Source organism: Gambusia affinis, linkage group LG06, assembly GCF_019740435.1.
Source record: "Gambusia affinis linkage group LG06, SWU_Gaff_1.0, whole genome shotgun sequence".
NCBI lineage: Eukaryota > Metazoa > Chordata > Actinopteri > Cyprinodontiformes > Poeciliidae > Gambusia > Gambusia affinis.
This window is the reverse complement of record NC_057873.1, coordinates 9,904,045-9,926,290: the sequence shown is the minus strand read 5'-3', so window position 1 is coordinate 9,926,290 and position 22,246 is coordinate 9,904,045. Positions and strand designations below refer to the sequence as shown.

At 38.6% G+C, this 22,246-nt stretch overlaps 2 protein-coding genes across 2 annotated transcripts in view; one reads left to right on the top strand and one right to left on the bottom strand.

Annotated features, from left to right (window-relative positions):
* The window catches only part of acsl3a (acyl-CoA synthetase long chain family member 3a), a 28,944-nt gene extending 21,074 nt beyond the window's left edge, over positions 1–7,870 (bottom strand). The window contains exons 1-2 of the mRNA XM_044120301.1: positions 7,710–7,870; positions 812–1,324 (exon numbers count right to left, since the gene is read on the bottom strand). Of these exons, the coding sequence (XP_043976236.1) occupies positions 812–1,186 (375 nt within the window). The 5' untranslated portion in view covers positions 1,187–1,324; positions 7,710–7,870. The remainder of the gene's footprint in view (positions 1–811; positions 1,325–7,709) is intronic.
* A 1,318-nt stretch (positions 7,871–9,188) lies between these two features.
* Positions 9,189–21,899, top strand: farsb (phenylalanyl-tRNA synthetase subunit beta). Its single transcript, XM_044119442.1, has 18 exons — positions 9,189–9,323; positions 9,732–9,787; positions 10,017–10,171; positions 10,343–10,415; positions 10,514–10,629; positions 11,439–11,589; positions 11,682–11,790; positions 11,895–11,965; positions 12,055–12,116; positions 13,010–13,061; positions 13,155–13,216; positions 13,476–13,683; positions 13,771–13,851; positions 13,944–14,036; positions 14,889–15,006; positions 15,182–15,334; positions 20,475–20,622; positions 20,959–21,899. The coding sequence occupies exons 1-18, from the start codon at positions 9,266–9,268 to the stop codon at positions 21,734–21,736; spliced, it is 2,544 nt and encodes an 847-aa protein (XP_043975377.1). The 5' UTR covers positions 9,189–9,265; the 3' UTR covers positions 21,737–21,899.
* Positions 21,900–22,246: the final 347 nt, after the last annotated feature.

Sequence of the window (22,246 nt, the reverse complement as noted above, 5' to 3'; positions counted from 1 at the left end):
GCTGTCAAACACTTCCTGTGTTTGTGTGAAGTTTGCTGCACCTCTGCATGTTCTTTCGTGATACTCTGATTTCCTCTCCCCGTCTAAAGTTGTTCATGTCTTCTTAATGCTGGCTCTAACCTGATCTGAAAGTGTCTGTCAGAGCTGAGATAGTCTCTCTCTGGTTCCTCATAGTGATGGGCCACTGGCTTATTCAAAGTTCATCAGTGTCTTGCTGGAACATAATCTTAATTAGGGGACTTCAATTCCAGTTGTCAAATGTCAGTGTCCTGCAGCTGTTAGACATGTCCCTAGTTCTTACATTATATGGATAAATAACATCCTCAATATATATTAAAGTTCTCCAGAGTCAATCTAATAGCCTGAATATCTGATTCAGGTGTGTTGAAGCAGAGACACGGCTAAAAGTTGCAGACATGTTGTTGAACTTTCTAAAAACGAGCAATAAACCTTCAAGGTAAGTCGATAAAACTTATGAGACATTGAATGTTTAAAAATCCAAAACTTAACCAAGTTGTTGCATTTTACAGACGATAGTTCAATGTTTAATTCAGATTTAAAAACACAACTCAAAAAGGTTTTTGATTAATGTAATTATGAAAGAAAAAGATGACTCCTCAGTACATTAGTTTTGAGATTTGCAACATTAAATTAAGATGTTAGTATTATCAGACAGATCTGTGGTTAAAGAAAACACAGTTTCAACTATCTTTATATTTAATTTAATAAAAGTTTTTTTTCCATATACCTCCACCTACTTCCATTGAGCTGCAATTTTAAGAGGTTGCTGCTGCAACCACCATCAGATTACCTTCTTGAACACCTTCCCGTTGCTCTGTCGCTCATCTTCCTCTGTAACCACTTCCCTCGTTCCAAGACAGTCTCTCTGCGGGAACCTCATGGCTGCGTACTCAAACATCTTATCCAACGTATCCACTCCAGGGTGTAGCGATGAAAGGAGCCTTTTGGTGGCGCTGACTGCTCTGTAGGGTCCCTCTGAGCGTCCTAGAACTGAACAAGCCTTTGGTCTCTTGGCCCGTTCCTCCTCTGACCCGTAAAAATTCCCATGGGATCTGGAGACCCAGCTGAGGAGGTAGGAAGGTAGGAAGGTAAGTGTGGTGTAGATCCACACCATGAGGTGGAAGAGGAGCAGCAGCATGGGATTCAGGTCCTCTTTGAGCCTCATTTTGGTGGAGATGAGGGATGAAAAGGTGAGGAGGAAGACACTATTCCTGCTGTTGAAGTTCTCTGGCTTTATGTTGTTAACTTTGACTTTTCTTCAAGAGTTTCAATTTGTTTTACTGGAAGACAATGTCCACTCAACCTGGGAAAAAACAATAAAAGATGATATTAATGCACAACTCAAGTTGTAAAAGGCTATCTGGTTTCATTATTAAGTAGGTTTTGAAAAATCTTGACATAGACAAGATCCTAAGATATAAGAAAAACATTCATACCGTGTTATTAGGAAAACTGTGATTTTTACAATGAATTTAATCACTGAAGAACTACAGGGCAGTCAGTTAACCCAAAAATAATAATAAGCCAGAATATTTAAGAAAGCAAAAGTGAGATTTTTTGTTTTGGAGTTTGGAGTCCTAGTGATTGAGGAAAGTACCTTCAACCTTGGGAAATGAAGTTTGATGGTACTTAATTTCTAGTTGTTTTCAATAGTTTTAGTACCAACGACTATCTTACCCAATCCTTACTAGCATTTGAGTAGTCACTCGCATCTCAGTTCATAAAAGCCATGAAAAGGCCTGTCTCCAAATATCTCTTGGTCTTCAGCCTATGTTTCGTTCTGTGGTCATGTTTCACCCTGGAATTCATGGTCTTGATTCAAAAGCTTATTTTTGAAAAATATGCATAATATGAAACTTATAAATATAAAGACAGTTTACATTATGCAGTGATTGTAGAGTACAGATATATTAATTTTTGCAAAGTTTGAAAAGTCTCCTTTTTTTGTTAGGAGAAAAAAGCCATCATTACAGCTACAGTATGTCGAGATGACCATTTGCACACTTCTATCCACGGCCTTGGTAAGTGCTCTATCAGAGGCTGTGGCACCAGCCAATCTGTTCTAATGTATGCACTGTCTGCAACCAAGGTTACTGAGCAGAGATTATGATGTTTTTATCATTTCTTCAGCTTCATCCTCACTGGGGACAAAAAACTAAATCTTTGGTTTCGAGTCTTGCTGTATTTGACTTTATCTGTAGGTACTGTTTAATTAATCAGCACAAAAACATACTGTGAAATATTTACATGAAGTATTCCTTCACTGATGGAAACCAGCTGCTTATCAGTGTCACTCACCACTGACATCAAACCCAAAATAGATCAGTAAGGAAGTCAAAAAGGTTCAGAAGAGTAAGGAGATGTATTTAGGTTGTAAAATATAAAATGTACCAGGTTTATAAATGCATATGTAGAAGATGCAGCACCTTCCCATATATGGCCATTTTTTTACCCTTTAACACTTCTAAAAGCAAATTTTTGCTCTATATTTATGTATTTATTTATTTAAAGAGGGCTGAATACAAAGGCATGCAACATGATTCTTTGACAATATATACATACATCTATTTTTTACTATGTCCCATAAACATCCCGTCTCCGTGGAGGACCTTGGGAGCTGTCCATAGTCCTGAATAGAGACAATGGTTGTCTTTACATCTTAAGGCTTCTGACCTACATTGCCTGGCAGAAGCATTAATGAACCTTGAACTGTTGGTACATTTTGTCATACTATAATCCTAAAATTTAAGGAATTTCATTGGGATTTTAAATGACAGACCAACACAAAGTGGTGAGCAATTGTGAAGTGGAAGGACAATTTTGTATGGTTTTCAAAATGTTACAAATACAAATCTGAAAAGTAAGCTTTGCATGTGTTTCTTGATGGCATGAGTCAATCACCTTATGCTACAGTTAAGGCTGCATCCTGTTTTGTATTTCACCATTTTACACAACTCTTTATTGTTTTGTCACATTAAATCACAATAGGATACACTGATGTTTGTTGGATGTAATGTAGCAAAATTCAGAAAAAACCCCTAATGAATTCCAAAAAAGGACGGAGTATTACCCCTTTAAAGTCCCCAAGCAGTCCATTTTAAGAACAGTAATTCATTATTCATGAGGGAGCGGCTCATCTAGCTTCTCTGAAGCATCACATTGTTATCCATAAAAAACTGCTCAGTGACACATCCTGCCTGTGTCTCCTCTGCATACAGTCATCCTTCAAGTGTCTCTAAGATTGATACACAAAGATTTTATCATCGCTTTCCCAGATTTCCATTATTTTGCATCTAGATGGTTTTCAGTGAACCATAATGACTTTTTACAGTTCAGGTTCTTGAAGCAAGCATGTGCCTACCGAATCTCAGGAGCACATAGTTTACATTATTACCTCGTCAGTGCTCAGTTTCTTTTTGTTCGGAAGTAATTTGCTAACCCAGGAAGTATATTAATCTGAGACAATACAGAAAAGCTAAGCAGAGTTGACAGACAAATTTTTTTCACTTCCCTGAAAACCACAAACAGAACTGCTGAAGGGCTGCTGTAAAAAATGAACCTCTTGAAACTGAAAGATAGTTTACTGTGCAACCAGCATTTATTATTATAAAATCTCACCTGACTAAATCAAAGAAAAACAGAATAAATATGTCTTCTACAAACTGGCTCCTTATTTAATACCTTGTCTCATAAGAGTTAAAAACTTTTTGAATAAATAAATAATAAAGTATTTGCAATAATAATTATTTTAGAATGTTTAAGAATGAATGTTGTTTCAATAAGACTAGTGGTAAACCACCTGCAATAATTGTGACATGCCTTTGTGAATTAACTATTATTAATAATTATTTGTTGACTATTTTTAATTAGGCATGTAGATTTGACAAGTGTCCTAGTCAAATTCCTGTTTATTTCAGCAAACCACATCATTTTTTATTATGTGAAAAATCACATAATGAATGTGACAACCAGGGTATAAAGCTGCCCTGCAGAGCAGACCTGATGTTTCAGCTTTATATTATTGAGAGAAATTTTTTTATTTAGCTTTGTGTTTTATTGTATGTTATGCAGTTTCCTTATTAGTGTTTGAAAATGCTTTGGAAATCACCTTTTAATTTTATTTTAGCAGGTTACAGGAACTCACTCAAAGCAGTTCTACAGCTTTTGTGACTACTCTTATTTCCAAAATCTAACATAACCCTGATCACAAAAAGGACTTCCTCTTGGAGCAGCAGAGGAGATGTACGTTATTAGATCATGTATTAGCTGAAATGACCAAGTTCAGAAACATCTTACACTATACTCTTTTTAGCAGTATGTTAAAAAGGAAAGTAAACGTCGAACAGCAATTTATTGTTATATTTTAATATTTTCACCTTCAACTTTAAGGGAAAAAACTGAGGTTTTAGAGTAGCCTAATCAAACTCTGAACTAGGGTACATTTAAGCTGAAAAACCCTTCAGTGTAACGTAAATAACAATTCTATGAGGAGGAGTGGGTCAAAGTTTCTGCACAGTGATGTAACAGACTTGCTTGATGAAAGATATTTCTGCTCAACCAGTTAATATTTTTTGGGAGCAATTACTTTTCAGTGGGTTAGGTAATTTTTCCCACATAAATAGATCAAATGATTATTTAAAAATGTAATTTTATGTTTACTGTGGTTATCTTTAATTTTAAAATGAATTTAACAATCTGAAATATTGACAGAATAAAACTGTAAAGAGGAAATTTCATTTTGTAATACAGATCCTATAGATTATAATACATGAGTGCAGCACTATTTAAGAATGAAAACAAAAAACAAAACAAAAAAACAGCTAAACATGGTTGAAAATTTTCACCATTCATTTGTACCTTGTAGTTGCTCAATGGCTTGTTTTATGTAACTAACAGGAGCTTTGCAGTGAGCCTCCTTTCTCTGGATTAGCTGAATAATATCGTGTTATGTTCTACGTAGTGGTGGGGTGAGCAGGCAGGCGTGTGTGTGTGTGTGTGTCTGTGTGTGTGTGAGAGGGAATCATTGCTTCCTTGAGATCGACTGAATGAGGTCTTTTGTGTGCAGACGTCATGGTGCTGACACCCTCTCAGCTGGGCAGGCGGATGTCTCGCAGAAACTTTGACATAGCCCTTGGAGAGAGGACGACGCAGAGACAGTCTGTGTTAGCGCTTCTATGTAGGTGTGTGAAGAGAAAGACGACATTATGTGGGGTTAGTTTGTATGTGTAGGCATGGAGCATTGGTGTTGCAGGACAGATTTACTCTTTTGAAATAATGACATAACCAAAAGCTTGCAAAACAACTTAACTGAGTTTGCTGGGATTTCATTTTAATTGTTTAGATTGTGTAGATTAGACCGCAGCTTTACTCTACTTTTGTAAGCACATGTTTTGTTGACACAAACTGTTGGCAGACATGGAGGTCACAAACTTTCCTTCGCTGCAAGCTTTCCTAAAGTTTCAGAACCTGATCTGGACATGTTATAAAACCATGTCAGATGGGTGTTCATATTTAAAAGACGTAGGCGAATAAATAAAAAATGCTTCCACTTTTAAAATATTAACGTCAGATGTGTTTTATAATGTTACATCAGAACAGACATGTCTTTTTTAAGAGGCACTTCAGAGAAATCTACCTTGTAAGAGTTTGCCTGTGTGATTTATATTTACATCAAACCATCCTAGAACAAACAAACTCCAAGCACTTCTTGCCCAGGCCAGTGTACAAATTGTCAAGCAGCTAATGGTTTGAACTCACAGTCAATGTTTTTGGGGACACTTTGGATTTCTGAAAACAGATGTGGTTATAAAAATTTGAAATATTCCAGAGAGATGTGAGTATTGGCTCAAAGTTCCAATCAATACACTTCTAAAAGACAATTCCAGAACTAAATTCTAAAATCAGTTGTTTGGGATTTTTAAAATCACACTTCCAACTCACATTTTGTGCAACCAAGTTATAGAGGTTCTTTTAAAATTAACCTATTTTAGCAATAAAACTGCTGTTTATGCTCAGGACTGCAAAAATGGCAGCCAAAACAACAACTTAAAATGTGTAGGTTCAAAGCAAAAAGTTAAGTTTATGTAGCAGAGGAAAACCTATTTTTCTATCTGAAGCACACATGATCAACTGGAATCATATTAAAATATGTTACAAGCCAAACTATCGATAAGTGCAAAAAACACAGTGTAATAATGCTAACTTTAGCACTTGAGTTATTTTTCCACATTAAAACATCATCAGGAGGAGTGAGATGCAAGTTTATTGTCAACAAATTGTATTTCTTGAGTTGTGAAACATATATAATATCATGTTGGCACAAAATATTTGTTTTTTCAAGAAAAAAAAACAGATGTCTGAAACATGATGAGAAAGTTAAGTAGGATGCAAACCTAATAAGACATGGGTTGGTTATGGGGGACTTTTTTAAAGTTACCCAGGAAATAATTAACAGCAGTAATCTGAGTTATTTACACTCTCGTCAGCGAAATATTGGGAGTGGAGGGGTCATTTTTAAAAGTTACTCATGTTTTTCATTCATTTATAAATGTCCCAATTTCATACTAAATATTTAGTTAGCATTTTAAATATCCATCCATCCATCCATTTTCTTTACACCCTTCTTCCCTAAATGGGGTCGGGAGGGTTGCTGGTGCCTATCTCCAGCTGCGTCCTGGGCGAGAGGCGGGGTACACCCTGGACAGGTCGCCAGTCTATCGCAGGCATTTTAAATATTTTGTTTATAAATTAAATACTTGTGTCTTGTTTTTTTTTTTTTTTTTGTTTTTTTTAGGTGTGTAAACTGTAATCCTGTGATTTATTTTTTAACTTAAAGTTGTGACATCATGTGAATCTCATTCCTGCTCTGGTCTAATCACAACTCTAACACAGACCATGCAACACGAATGAAATGTCGTGTTATTCTTTTGCCCTTTATACCTCCTGATTTGGCAGTGATTTTAAACCGGCATCAGACTGGGACACTGTCTTGCAAACACATGCAGATATATTAGGGGCAAGAAAAAAATTATCTCCAATATAAATTATTCCTATTCTATCAAAAACAGAAACTCTTCAAAGGTTCACACCTAAAGAAATATTAACTTGTGCGTTAAAGTTTACTAAAAGTTGTGGTTTAACACTTCAGAGAGGCCAAACGCATGTAGTGTAATTTAGATCTAATTACCATAGTGATCTCAGCAGAGGGCCTCAGATGTTCCAGCTGGAACAACATCCAAATGCACCGAGAAGCGTCATGCACATACTTTTACTCACAACTTCCGGTTTAATGAATATAAAAATAAACAGCGAGTTGGGAGTTGAAAAACAAAACCGCACAAATAATGCTGACTGTGTCTATCCTGTTTAGTACACCGACATAGTTGGAAACGAGAAAAATTCGCATTTGACACATAACGACGAGAGTTGAAGGACTTTATCTGTGCTTTTCTGTCATCAATTATTAATAAGGCTGCCTAACCCGTTTTTCAGTGTGTCGCTCCCTCTAATATTCAATTAACATTTTCAGTCGGTTACATTAAAGGCGTTTGAAGCACGTGAGCTCAAAAAAAGACATTTGTATTAATATTTTTTTTAAGTACAACATGCGTTACTTTGATAGGTTTCTGTCATTTATTAGTAACTTGACATAGCATCCCACAAGTCGACAAAATGAAGAGGAAACTCACCGGTGCAGGTTTCCAACCAGCGGTCAGTTTCTCCGACTGTGCCCAGGCTTTCTTCGCAGCCTGAAGCCACCGAATCTTTGCGTCGGTCTGTGGATGCTGCGCGCCCAGTGAGCACCGAGAGCGCCCACGCGCATTCGCGTTGTTGTATATGGAACGCGCGTGTGGATGGCAGGTCGCGTGGGGAGGAAGAAGGAGAAAGGGAGGGCGGCTTCTCTGCGTTGTGATTGGACTCGTGAAGGTGGCGCGTGCTAGAGACCGACCAGCGATAGATAGAAGGAGTTCTCGAGGTGACTACACGGGTTACTGGCGGTCACAAGAAAGACAAGGCCATGCGCACGACATTCACGCGCACGCATAACATGCGGCTTTTTAAAATAATCATCCACAAATGTGGTGTATGAAAGAGGCTACAGCAGCACACTGACCGCTCGTTTAGATCGTTTTAGGGTTATTTAAGATAAACAAGTATATCCATAAAAGTTATTTTTATCTTTTCATGCGTTTTGTCTTTGACACAGCTTGCCCGAGGAATAAATAAACTTTGGACTCTTTATTCCTGCTTGCCTGGAAACGTCAGAATCACCGGCTTCGGATGTTATCATCCGAAGCGGGTGTCAGAATATTAATCAACACCAGTTATGTTGACAAACGTATCAGTTCGGGTTTCTTATACAGCCTGTAAACCATCTGATTGAAATATTTTTTTCTGGGATAAGAATGGAAAAGAAACTGAATGGAAAAATTTATTTTATTTCTAATTGTTTCTTGTTTTACAAACAATGTTATCCATCCATTCATTCATCCATCCATCCATCCATCCATCCATCCATCCATCCATCCATCCATCCATCCATCCATCCATCCATCCATCCATCCATCCATCCATCCATCCATCCATCCATCCATCCATCCATCCATCCATCCATCCATCCATCCACCCATCCATCCATCCATCCATCCATCCATCCATCCACCCATCCATCCATCATTCCATCCACCCATCATTCCATCCACCCATCCATCCATCTATCCATCCATCCATCCATCCATCCATCCATCCATCCATCCATCCATCCATCCATCCATCCATCCATCCATCCATCCATCCATCCAATCGAAGGAGTTCTCCATTTCTCCATCATTGTGTCTAAGTATAAAGTACTATTTATTGTCGTCGTTTTTCCTTCTTCTCCTTTATTCTTTTTGGGAACGGAAAGGGTGAATCAAAAGTACTATAAATTGTTGACCTGCTAGTTTACACCTGAAAGAGAGTAAAATAAATATTGAGAACTGAAGGAAATAAAGACAACAATTATATCTTTAGGAAAGCATTACGTGTTTATTTTCATGACAAAAAAACTAAAAAAAATTAAAAAATAAATAAAAAATCTCAACTGAGTTGGGGGACGATAAGGATATATTACACATGTACAGTAGATGGCGGTATGGACTCAAATAACTTGCGATCCGATTTTGAATCAGGCACTGCAACAGACAGTTATTTTCGACTAGTAGGGTCCTTTCACCTCTGAGCTGGCTAGGATTAGCAGCTGAACATGCCGACTGTCGGAGTTAAAAGAGACTTTCTCTTTAAAGCTTTGGGAAGAACATACAGTAAGTTTTGTTGTTTTCTTTCATAATTAACTGATAAATTGTTTGTCTTTGATTCTATGGGCCTTTTAGACATTGAAAGAAGTTAAAAAGGTTAATAGCAAAGACTGAACTTGCTGCCTGTCAGTTCATTTATTGAGTGCTAACAGCTAATTCAAGCTAACCATCAAGTTTTTTTTCTACAACTTTTTTAACTTGTGAAAAACATGCTACCACTTGAGGGCAGATTTATGTTTATTTAAACATGAGTTAATTTTCGTTAGTTTTTGTGTTTAATAAAATAAAACGCGTCATCTCTTCAGCTTATATCTGTATGGTTGCATCATTTCCTCTCTTCTAGCTGTAGACACATCATCAGATGGCTGATGAACCGAATATACATTACTACTGACAGTTTTTCTCTTGTTGTAGCTGATGAGGAGTTTGACGAGTTATGCTTTGAGTTTGGGCTGGAGTTGGATGAAATTGTAAGTGATTTATTTTGGTTACATAAACCCAAAATGCTTGTTTATATTTGATAAACAAAAACACTGTAGCTTTACTGGCATGAATTCTTCAACTGCCTATGGGCACCTACAAGGAATCTGAAATTTTCCGTCAACAAATAGTAAAATATAAAGTTACAGATTATTTGTAGACAGGAGTAAATTTAACAACAAAAGAAAATTATAAACCATCATTGTCTTTCTATCCCAGACCTCAGAAAGGGAGATAATCAGCAAGGAGCAGGGTGACTCTAGAGCGTCAGATGCATCCGATGTTATTCTGTATAAGATCGACGTGCCAGCTAACCGCTATGACCTGCTGTGTCTGGAGGGGCTTGTCCGTGGTCTACAGGTCTTCAAGAATAAGTGAGTCACACCCTACCTCATTTAATGGGAATCTTATTCAGTATGATCATATGGTTTGTTGGGGGAAAGAAATGAAGAATTTCTGACTTAAATACAAACAATTATTGTTGTTAAAAGCATCTTTTTTTCTTGAATTGTTTTACTTTTGATACAAATAAAACGTTGTTTCAGGCTCGAGGCGCCTCGATACAAACGCTTGAGCCCAGACAATGGGGAGCCTCAGAGGTTGATCATCACTAAAGAGGTGTGTGAGAAGAGCTTTGTTTTTCTGTCTGAAGTTCCCTTTGCAACTAATTAAATTTTTTGTAGAGAATAAAGTGTTTTTGATGTGTTTTTTTCCAGACAGCAGCAGTGCGACCCTATGCCGTGGCAGCAGTGTTGAGGAACATCACTTTCACTCAGGAGCGTTATGACAGTTTCATTGAGCTGCAGGAGAAGCTACATCAGAACATCTGCAGGTCAGTGCAGAAGAATAATGAAGTCTGAGCACCAGGTGGAGGTTTCTATCACTTCTGTAGTGTTTTTCTGAGCTGATCCACTCACTGTTGGCCAGCGCTAAGCTTAGGCAGGAACACCTGCAGTAGGAATTATCACAATATCTTATAGTACTATTATGATAACAGTAAAAATGGTATCAAGAACTAGTCATTACTTTTTGTTTAGCTCTGACTGCATGGTACTTCAATCATAGCCCCACAAAAACAAATGCAGTTTTTGAAAAACATATGCATTTACACTATGCTTCTTTATGACTTTAGTCACAAAAAAGTGTGATTTGTATCACCAAACTGCTCGCACATTTGCAAATATATTGGTCTTTATTCATACTTTAGTTTAACAAATTATGGAAAAAATAGTAGAAGTAACAGACCTGACAATAGGGATCTTTTTTTTTGGTTTTGTTTTTTTTCATCATTTATTAGAATTTATCGTGACACAGCTAATTCAAAATTATTATAAGAAATCTATCATGATAACTGACAGATGATACAATAAATGCACGGTTTTGAATGATTGTTTTTGTTCTCCATGTTTTTATTTTATTTTAATGTAGAGAAATTTTCATTTCATACTAACAATGAGGAAAGCATTCAACATAACGACTTAATAAACCGGACTCCACAGATGAATTCAAAGCGATGACGTAGCGCAACGAGTTAGGCTTTTTCAAGACAATAACCAATAAAACTGATTGACAGAGACAGAAAAAAACGTATATCCTTTTCATTTATTCTAACTGAGTCACGTATTAACTGTGTTTATCCAGGAAGAGGAGCCTGGTTGCCATTGGCACCCATGACCTGGACACCATCTCAGGTCCGTTCACCTACACAGCTAAAGCTCCCGGAGACATCTGCTTCAGACCGCTAAACCAGACCAAAGAGTACACGGCTACCCAGCTCATGAGCCTCTACAAGGTAAACAGCTGATTTAGATATCTGGATTTTGGTCCTCAGAGGAGCTCATTATGCTAACAGCTAACCCAATTGTAATCATGTTGTTCACACAGACAGACAGTCACTTGAAACATTATCTCCCTATTATTGAAGACAAGCCTGTTTATCCAGTCATTTATGACAGCAACGGCATTGTACTGTCAATGCCTCCTATAATCAACGGTGAGAATTATTTTTTTTATTTTTTTTTGTGGTCACTTAAACTTGAAAATGAACATAACTACTGTACAGTTAGTACTGATTTAGAAAGTTTGCTTTGGCTCCAGGGGACCATTCAAGAATCAGTTTAAAGACGAAGAACGTCTTTATCGAGTGCACAGCAACTGATCTTACTAAGGTAATACCTAGACAAGACAAATACAAACTCATCACCTCTTACTGTTGCCATTAGAAACAGCTCAACCCTTGCCATGTTCTTCCCTGCAGGCAAAGATCGTGTTGGACATGATCGTGACCATGTTCAGCGGGTATTGTGCTCAGCCTTTCATGTACGTCTCCATTCCTTCAGCCACCTCTGATTGCTGAAATATGTTCTCACTTGTAGTTTTTGCCGTATAATTCACACCCCTCAAACTTTCGGACGTATTGCTGCATGAAAACCACAAATATGTTACTAGGATTTGTTGTGATAGATCAGCACAAAGTAGAAGATAATGAGGAAGTGAAATGAATAAAGTTGAATATTAAAATTTCTGTGAATATTTAAAAATCTAAAAAGTGTGTATTTGTATTTAGCTTGATACTTACAACCATCCGTAGAATTTCTGTCCTTTCTGTTTTTCTAAATAGTTTGAGCTCAGTCACACTGGATGAAGAGCATCTTTTAACAGCCGCTTTTAAGACTTGCCACAGATTCAGTTGTATTTGAATTTATATGAGTACTTCTCCAAGGCTTTGTACATTTTATAAAGTTGTTGCAAAATCTGTTATTTAGAGAGGGCTGAAAAGTAGAGCTGCAACTAACAATTATTTTAGTAATCGATTGTTCAAATGACACATTTTTCTGATAATTGATCAGATTAAAAAGTTAGTAATTCTACTTGTTTTTCATTTTAACAGTATGAGAAATACATTAAAGATTCAAATAAAAATAATTCAATTATATGATAAATATATTGGAGCAAATAACCTTTTTCGTCATGATTAATCCTAATTGGTTCAGCCCTACTGATACAACGAATTCAGCTGCTGGAAAGTCATTTATTAACACTGATCTTTTAATGACCTCTTAGTGCAACCTTAAATATTCTCCAGATTTTAGCAGTTGGATGACTTTGTTTGTGCTTGCTTTGTTTTGCTAAGCTCACACTCACTGGCTTCAATGCTCATTAATTTATTGAAAAATGTTCAATTTCTCATGAATTTTTTTTCTCCTCTGCAGGGTGGAGCAGGCTGAAGTAGTGTACCCAGATGGAAGGACCTGCATATACCCCGTACTGCTTCTACTTCTATTTTCTTCTTTTGAACAATAATCACTTCACTGACATGGTTTCAAAGTTTTTGCTGTTTCCTGGTTTGTGTTGCAGGAACTGGCTTACAGGAAGGAGAAGCTGTCTGCCGAGTTCATCAACAAAAAAGTTGGCATCAGGTAACTCATTTCGATTACTCAGTGTTAAAATATGCAAGTTACATGCATTCAAACCAACATTTATGCAGTTTCAAAGTTTTCAAGTAAATATTGAATCTTCTCAGATGTTGATTTGGTAAAGAATAAATGTAGGTACTGCTTCATTGCTTTAGCAATAATTATTGTACTGCATCCAATTGTTTTCAACAAACACAAATAAGTTTTTAGTTGTTTTTTTTAAACAAATGTTGATATTTTTCCTTCATTCCTGCCCCATCAGTGAATCAGCGGAGAGAATTGCTCAGCTCCTGACCCGGATGTGCCTCCTCTCCCAACCCACCGGCATCAGTGATGAGATTGAGGTGGAGATCCCCCCCACCCGTCCAGACATCATCCACGCCTGTGACATCATGGAGGACGCTGCCATCGCCTACGGGTTTAACAAAATCACCCGCACTACGCCAAGCACCTACACCGTAGCCAACCAGGTGCCATGCTTTGGTTTCTTATAAACAACTCGTCTTTAGAAGCACCATGTGAGGCATCTTGTTAGACTTGTTTTTGTTTGTCTGCAGTTTCCTCTCAATAAACTGACAGAGCTGCTGAGACAAGACCTGGCAGCTGCTGGATTCACAGAGGCTTTCAACTTTGCTCTGGTGAAAAACGATAAAATTACATTAATATAAACATTAGCTTGCTTTTTTTGTTTCTGTAAACCTAAAAATTGTCATTATTTCACTTTTTATAGTGTTCTAAAGATGATATAGCAGACAAGCTTGGAAAAAAGATCTCTGAGACTGGAGCTATTCACATTTCCAACCCCAAAACTGCAGAGTTCCAGGTGAGATTCAGTTTGACAGAAACACAGAATAATTACATACAAACTTTGAGTTTTAAAGGATGAAGCAGATTACTTGTTAAATAAAAATCCATCTATGAGAATTATCTTGCTTTCTACCACCTGACCTCTACTATAATGTTAAGTCTCTCAAAACTGTTTTCTATGTAACTTTAACATGAGTGCTGTTCAGATTTTACCATTTGACTGGAGATTAATTTCATCCGTACTTGACTGGAAACATAAGATAGCTTTCTGATTAATGTTCGCACCCTACAATTTAAAATAAATTCTGAAAATGCTTTTATGTGAACACGCTGTAACGGTATTCAAAGCAATCTAAGAGGAATAGCATTTAAAGCTATTTAAAAATGTGTAAACTATTTATAAAATTAATTGCTGGTTGGAGATGCTACATAAAGTTTAAAATGACAATTCTGAAATAATTTTTCCTTGGCTTAAAATGATATTAAAACTCCTTTTTTTGAGAATTTGATACATCTGTCATCACTATGGTGACACTTTCTGCTCCTTCTGGGTCGTCCCTAGGTGTTCTTAAGTTCATCCAGTGTAGTTCAGCTCAGCCCAGGGATTTCCTCCTATAATTGTGCACCCAGCTATACAGTAACAATTGACTACATGAGCCAAATATAAAGAATAAAAACTTCTTTGCAGTTAATCTCTTCCCTTCATCTGATCTTGTAACGAAATTAAAATAATCAAGTCAAACTTTTCAAACCATGTCGATACGACTTGTACTGTTATTCTTCCACTGGGTGGTGCCCTTTTCCTCTTTAATAAACTGCTGCCTTGCTTTCAACTTTTCCAATGTTTCTTTTTTTCTTCCTCCACCAGGTGGCACGCACCACTTTACTACCTGGCCTGCTGAAAACGATAGCTGCCAACAAGAAGATGCCTCTTCCTCTCAAACTGTTTGAGATATCTGATGTGGTGCTGAAGGACGAGAGCAAAGGTGTGAATATGCTTGAGCGTGAAACAATGTATGACACATTGCCCATTGGGGGTTGCTGTTCCCTGAGTAAAATCAGATATTTATTTTTGTAGAGGACATTTTATTTTACTAGAATGCTTTTTAGGTGCACAAATGCACACTGTCAACGAATTTAAACATCGTTTCATTCACCCAGATGTTGGGGCAAGGAACAGTCGGCGTTTCTGTGCCATTTATTACAACAAGACTCCGGGCTTTGAGGTGATCCATGGCCTGCTGGACCGAACCATGCAGCTGCTGGAGGTGAAAGCAGTTCGTGGAGAGGGATACCACATCCAGGCTGCAGACGGTAAGCAATCTGGACTCAACTAGGACTCCAATAAGGAATGTGCTCTGTTGGCTCAGAGTCCATTAAAACAGAAAAACACAGTTTTATGGGGGGATTTTTTTAGATTTTTAATTTAATGATCAGAAATGTGATATGAGGCAGATTTTGTTGAAATTATGTAAATCCCTAAACAGCACTGGTTGTTAGGAGAGGATTGTTGATCTTGCTGTTCCCATGGTAAATTGTGGAGCTTAGCGTAGGTGAAATTTGATGGGGTTTGAGGTGCAAGAGGAAGTAGTTTAGTGAGCATGTCTACTTTGTAAATGCAGCCTAAAATCTGGATGGTTACATAAATTACAAACAAAAGTCCTAATGACTCATTCAGTTTGATTTTAAGATGCTTCCTGTTCTGTCTTTTCAGTTACATTTTTAAAAAGTAGCAACACGGGGGCAGTAATGTTATTTTGGCTAAGTGATTTAATGAGCCGGATATAGTCCCAAGAAGAGCTTTTATGAAAAGCTCTGTGTTTAAGGAACAAAGATGGGCAGAGGATCTGCAAGTTGGCATCCAGTCATTTAAAATCAATGCCAACTCAAAGGGGGAAGCACTTGATTCACTTCCTCCTAGTTCCAACCCCATGTGGTCACAAGATATGGCTCAGGATTGAAGAATTAAGATCCTGGATAAAAGTGAGTTCCCTGTATACACTCTCTGGAAGACATGAAGAGTGTTTCTCCAGAGGGGGATCTTTGAGTTTCCCCAAATGGACCCAATGCTTTCAGGACTCCAGCTCAGATGAGTAGAGAATAATGGTGGAAAGTCAGATGGAAGCTCAACCCGTTCAGGAAGTAGCCTCCACAGCTCTTTACACACCGTTACTTTCTGACCTCAGCTTGCTCTGAGAGATACGTAGCATCACTCAGGCTGAAATTATTTTTGTCTGAACCGATTAATGATTTAACACGGTAATCCAAGGCAACAAAATTAGGATCGTGACGTGGTTATTACACGTTAAATACAAGGTAGTCTTAAGGAGTCTGCGAAAAATATTTCCCAGACTAGGAATGGTGTGGAATAAAAAAAGAAAAAGCGATTATTCTTCCAGACTTGCATGTTTCATGTTTATCATGTTGAACATGATAAACATTGGAATTGGATATGTGTATTTTTCCATCAGTTGTCTGACCAGTATTTTGGATGTACGTTCCATATTTAAAGCCTGAGGACTGGGAACATTTGTACTTTTTTATAATTGGAGTATTTATACGTTATCAAAATTATTATAAACTTTGTAAACTTGATTCTGGAAACGGGTGGAATATTGACGCCACCCTCTTTGAGATCGTTCTGAGTACATGTTATCAGGGCTGAAATGATTAATACTATTAATTGGGTTGAATTGACGATTGAACTAATCATCAACTAATTGAGTAATCAGTTCATTAACTGGAGTATTCCCACTCAAAAAAAAACTCCTGTGGACTTTTGTTGGAGCCTGAGGACCAATTGTCCTTCATGAATAAGATTCTACTCTGTTGATTGGATAAAATGTAGGAACCCTGTGAATAATCAGTACTGTGGAAGTGTTGTGGATAGAACAAAACAAAGCAAAACAAAAATAATTATGATATTTTAAGAAAGTTAGCAACTTTTCAGTTTCAAGGAACTCGAGATAGAATAAAAAATTTTGCTTCTGGCTGCATTACATGTTTTCGCATCATTTTGCAAAAACAGGTCACGTTTTGTCCACCATCCAATACAGTAATTGGATCACAGTTTGTCAAATAAACTGAAACAGCACTGGACTTTGTTTGTGCTATCATTTACTCAAACTTGTCACATGAGCTTCAGTGTTTATGAGGTTGTGGGCCAAAATGCAACCTTCTCCTTTTGTGATGAAATCTGTCAGAATGATCTTCAAAAGGCTGTCTGTCACGATGAGAGATGAAGTAAGAAACTCAGAACCGCAAGATTTTTCCAACCCCTGGCCACAGTTCTGCACTGCAGAGGATGAATGTTATCAGTGTGGAGGTGGAACAATAATATCTGAGGAAGAATGTTAACTTAAAAAGCAGAAGAATGAGTCGGGCTGATTTTTCTCTTCCACCCCTGTGAAATTAGCAATCAGAAAGGCTTGTGTTTGTCTTGGCTTCTGTTTGCACTGCGATGGAGAAGTCCATCGCAGTGTTAGATTTCTCACTCATCTCCTTTTCTCCATCTCTACCTACCTTTTACTCCCTTCATCCCCTGCCTTGCCTGCCTCCAAGGTCGCCCTGTCGGAGATCCTTCCGGTCTCAGACGGCCCATTCAGACTGCAAATCAATGCGCTTGAGTATCACTGAATGAGAGATGAGAGGATAGAGGAAAGGCAGCTAGGGAGGTGGAGGAGAATATGAGAGGAGACCAAAGAGTGTGACAGTGCGACGTAAGCCTAGAGGAGTGTGCACCGCCTGCAGTATGGAGATTGGGCATGGGAGTCACATCAGCAGTGGGACAGAAACACGGCACACAATTTTCTTTCTCACTTTTCCACACACAGCTTTAGCGCCTCCCCACATATGCCAGCGTGTCCTTAGCCCCATTACAAGGTCATGATCCCAGCTAATCTTTCAGGCATCCTCACGATATGTCCATCCAAAGGGTGAGGCAGGACCCCTCCAGGGGAGTCCATGTCAGGTTAGCTTCCGTTTCCAAACCTGGAGAAAGGGGATGACGTGACAAGCCGAGGGATCCACAGTCAGACAGAATCACTTAGGAGACAGATGCCCATGTTTCAGCTAACAACTGTGTCCAATGCAAAGACCCGGTCCATTTGTCAAGGCAGAGACTTCGACCTGGAGCAAGTCTTTTATTTGTTCAGATATCGATTTGCTGTTGTCATAGTTTGTGTGATTAAAATGTGGCTCACTGAATACTCTTGATTTAAAAAAATAGATGAGTTCCATTATTTGAAATATATCTAGAACATAGAAGGTTTATAGTCAATCTCAAATAGAATTTAAAATTTTAGAAGAAAAGAAAAATGATTAGTCTCACCAAAAGAAACAATTGTTGAACATATCCGTCATGCTCATTCAAGCCTAAGATATGGTATTCTTCATGTCACCGTTTCTCAAGTTGTGGTACAGGTACCAGTGTTGGTACTTATTCCTGTTCAGCTGGAGAAAGTTATGGCACACCCATGCATTGATTTGTTCTAAGCATCTGTTCAATTCTTGGATTGGTTGAATTCCCTGGTGTTACTGTAATGTAGAGCTGTGCATCATCTGCATAACTATGGTAATTTATCTTATTTGTTAAATAGCGGGGCCCCCAGGCTGGAACCTTGGGGTATACCACATGGGATTTTTGTCAACTTTGATGAAAACTTACTCACTGACTCAAAGTTTCTTTCTTAAATAAGACTTGAACCAGAAAGTCTGAACAAGCATAGAAACATCCAGAGGCAAATTCTATTATATATTGTGTCCATTTCTCTATTTTCTTTTAAACTGCTATTTTTGAGTGAAAGCAAATTATGACAGAAAGACTTTCAAGCTCTCTTATTTTTTTCTTACAAGGAACAAGTACTGACTATTTACTTCTGCATTAAGGGCTACTAAAAAATTGTTTTAGGTCTTTCTATAAAACATTCCCCCTATTTTACTCCAAGTCATAGCAAATGCTTGAGTTAATTGTCTATTATTTCTAACCTGAAGTTGCCTGTTTTCAGGAATAACGCTAGAGTTGCTCTAAAGTGAAAATAGGATTTTTGTTTAATGGTCTCAAATCCAACAACATCATTAGCTGGGAAATAATCGATCCGCCTGCCGTTTCTGCTCCTGAAAGATGGAGAAGTGTGTGGAATGTTGCCAGGCTCCAGTGGAGGATTTTCATTGACTGCCAAGTTATTTAGGATATACCCGGTGCTATTTATATAGTTGCCATGGCTTCCCATTTATGGTGCAAGCTAATGACGTGCTTGCCAACGCAAGCAACCCCACTGATATAGTCCCGCTAATGGACACGAGGCTAAAGTGAGAGGTAGAATTACCCTGCCGTTGTGTCATCTCCTCTCGCTCTGGTCCTTTTATTATTCCCCCACGGTGATGAGAGAACGTCCAGGCTGTGGGCTCTGGAACCCATTAGCAAGACAGCGTGGGAAGAAGCCAGGCATTATGGGAGCATGCCACGTTTGTGTATGTGTGTGGAAAAGGGGAGGGGTGGTTACTGTAGTAACCACTGCTTCCTGTCATCTCTTGACAAGTCTGTTTGCGAAAAAATTGAGCATTCAGGTTTGACTATGACTGGAGTCTATGAGGACTTATGGAGTACGCCGATTTTTATCTGGGGGTTTTGTGGCACACAGGAAGTTGTGCCTCGTTTTGGGGCCCGGAAGAGCAGAGAGTTGATGATGAATGTGGGCGAACAAATGATGATCATTAAGCCTGAACCGAACAGTTTCACCCACTCTGTGATTTACTCACACATCTGTGATGTGGAAGAAATCCTTGTTTTTCAAAGGGAAAATCATCTAAGGGAGACAAATGGCAGGAGTAAAAACTGGCAGATAGAGACTGCAGATGGTGGATTAGATAAATATACAGAATAACCATGCTTTTGGTTCTTATTTTCCCAATCTTTTTAAGGACTGAACTTCAGTCATTCTTAAAAACAAGGATGATTAAAATTAAAAATTTATTTTGGATTTTCTGTTATTCAAAAAGGGTCAAAATCACACACATATGAATCCAGTCCCAATAATATTTAGTGAAATATCTCATAGCGAGTTGCATTATTTTTTCAGAAATAATTTCAGAAATTTTTCAATTGGGCTGATGTTGAGGCCATGAAGGAAGCTCAATGTTGAAACTCTAAATTGTGTATTGTTCTAAATATTCAACCTTTATAGAGAGGTTTTATGATAAAAATGGAGTTGTTTGGCCACAGTGTCAAGAACAATCTCTTAGCGACTGAAAGTGATGCTTTTGAACCAGTGGTGGCCGAAACCCACGATTCTCATTTCTCTTCAGTGCTCTGTCTGAAATTTCTCCCATTGAGCTGGATTTCTTTGAGCTGCTTTTATACAAAAAGAAGTTGTTAAAATACACCTGTACAAACTTTTTGTCTTTTTCTGATATGTTTTTCCAAGTTTAAATTTTTAAAAAATGTTTCTTTCAGATTCCACCTTCTTCCCGGGTCGCTGTGCTGAGATCTTTGTCCGCGGGACGAGTGTAGGACGCCTCGGAGTCCTTCACCCTGACGTCATAAGCAGCTTTGACCTGACCATGCCCTGCTCTGCTTTGGAGATGGACCTCGAACCTTTTCTGTGATTTCACCTTCTTAAATGTCTACCAAACATTCATGAGTTGCTAAATCAACCAGATATGTAGTTTGGTTTTGTGTTTATGGGATGTGATTTTGGTTGTCTATGTAATTGGTGCACGAACCTACCAGAGTGTACAAATTTGTTGTGTTGATCCAGTGGTTTTTAAGTAACAGGACTGTTTTCACTAAATTAAAAATTAACAAGACTTCTTTGTGTTTGTGAGTCTGTGTGTGAGTTTTGCATGCCTGCATGCCCTTAATTTTGGATTTTCATGCATTTATTGGTGCATGATGAATAAATTCGGTGACTTATTATGTGTTGCTTTGATTCTTTCAGTGGCCACACTGCTGAAATCCTCCTCACACATGACGTTCCCATGCAGGAAACCTTCAAGCACCCGTTTCCAGTTCCCAGCCCATCCCAGCCGAATCTGCCATCTCGTCCGCCTTCAACTAAAACGGTGTTTGGCGATTTGAGCTCACAGGCAGGCCTCAAGGCGCTTAATGATTTCCTAACAGACAGAAGCTACATAGAGGGTTTCACGGTGTCCCAAGCTGACGCCGCAGTGTTCGATGCCATCCCTTCTCCGCCCTCGCAGGCTTTCTGCCACCTCCGGCGCTGGTACTGCCACATCAAGTCCTTCCAGACGGAGAGAGCGCGGCTCCCGTCAGCCAGGAGTCAGTTTGTTCTCCCACCCACTCTGCCTGCCTCCCCAAACAACATGAGCGAAGATGACATGGACCTTTTCGGTTCCGACGACGACGAAGAGAGCGCAGAGGCAGCTCGGCTCCGAGAGCAGCGCCTGGCCGAGTATGCCGCCAAGAAGTCTAAGAAGCCGGCGCTCGTCGCCAAGTCCTCCATCCTCCTCGATGTTAAGCCGTGGGACGACGAGACGGACATGGCCAAGATGGAAGAGTGCGTCCGTAGCGTCGCTATGGAGGGCCTGTTGTGGGGGCAGTCCAAGCTGGTGCCAGTGGGCTACGGGATCAAGAAGCTGCAGATAGGGTGCGTAGTGGAGGACGATAAAGTGGGCACTGATCTGCTGGAGGAAGCCATCACTGCTTTTGAGGAATACGTTCAGTCTGTGGATGTGGCTGCCTTCAATAAGATCTGAATTGGACAGAATTAATTGACTGAGTGATATTGCCTAATGTAGCCTGGTCCCGGCTGTAGGCGGTGTGGTAGCTTTCCATAGAAACTCAAGTGCGTCAAAGACTCGATATTCTTTGATCCGTTGCTTTGACACGTCAAATAAAAGCATTCTGATGTTTGGCTGAGCTCTCTTCTGAGTGCATATTTTCATACGGCCTAATTCAGCATTTTCATTGAATCCGTTGATGTCTTATTGGCTTCTCAAAGAGAAACTGTTGCAGTCAGCGAAGCGTTAAATTAAAGTAACCTGCGCAGAAGGCAACCCATCTTGAAAATGTAGTCTGACAGGTGTGCCGGCATTCCTTCTAACTCGACTGAAGCAAATCTTATCACTTACCGTGCGGTGAAGCAACAGATGGTTTGAACCAACCAGCAGATGGTTGATCCCGACAAATAAAAAGTGTTGTATTAATTACAAAGAAGAAGGATATAAAAGATTTAATCAAAGTTTTTCTTTACATTGATATTCTCA

Coding starts and splice junctions, on each gene's coding strand:
- farsb (XM_044119442.1), top strand. CDS start 9,266: ATGCCGACTGTCGGAGTTAAAAGAGACTTTCTCTTTAAAGCTTTGGGA. Junction 11,791..11,894: donor AATGCCTCCTATAATCAACG/GTGAGAATTATT, acceptor CTTTGGCTCCAG/GGGACCATTCAAGAATCAGT. Junction 13,062..13,154: donor GAAGGACCTGCATATACCCC/GTACTGCTTCTA, acceptor TTTGTGTTGCAG/GAACTGGCTTACAGGAAGGA.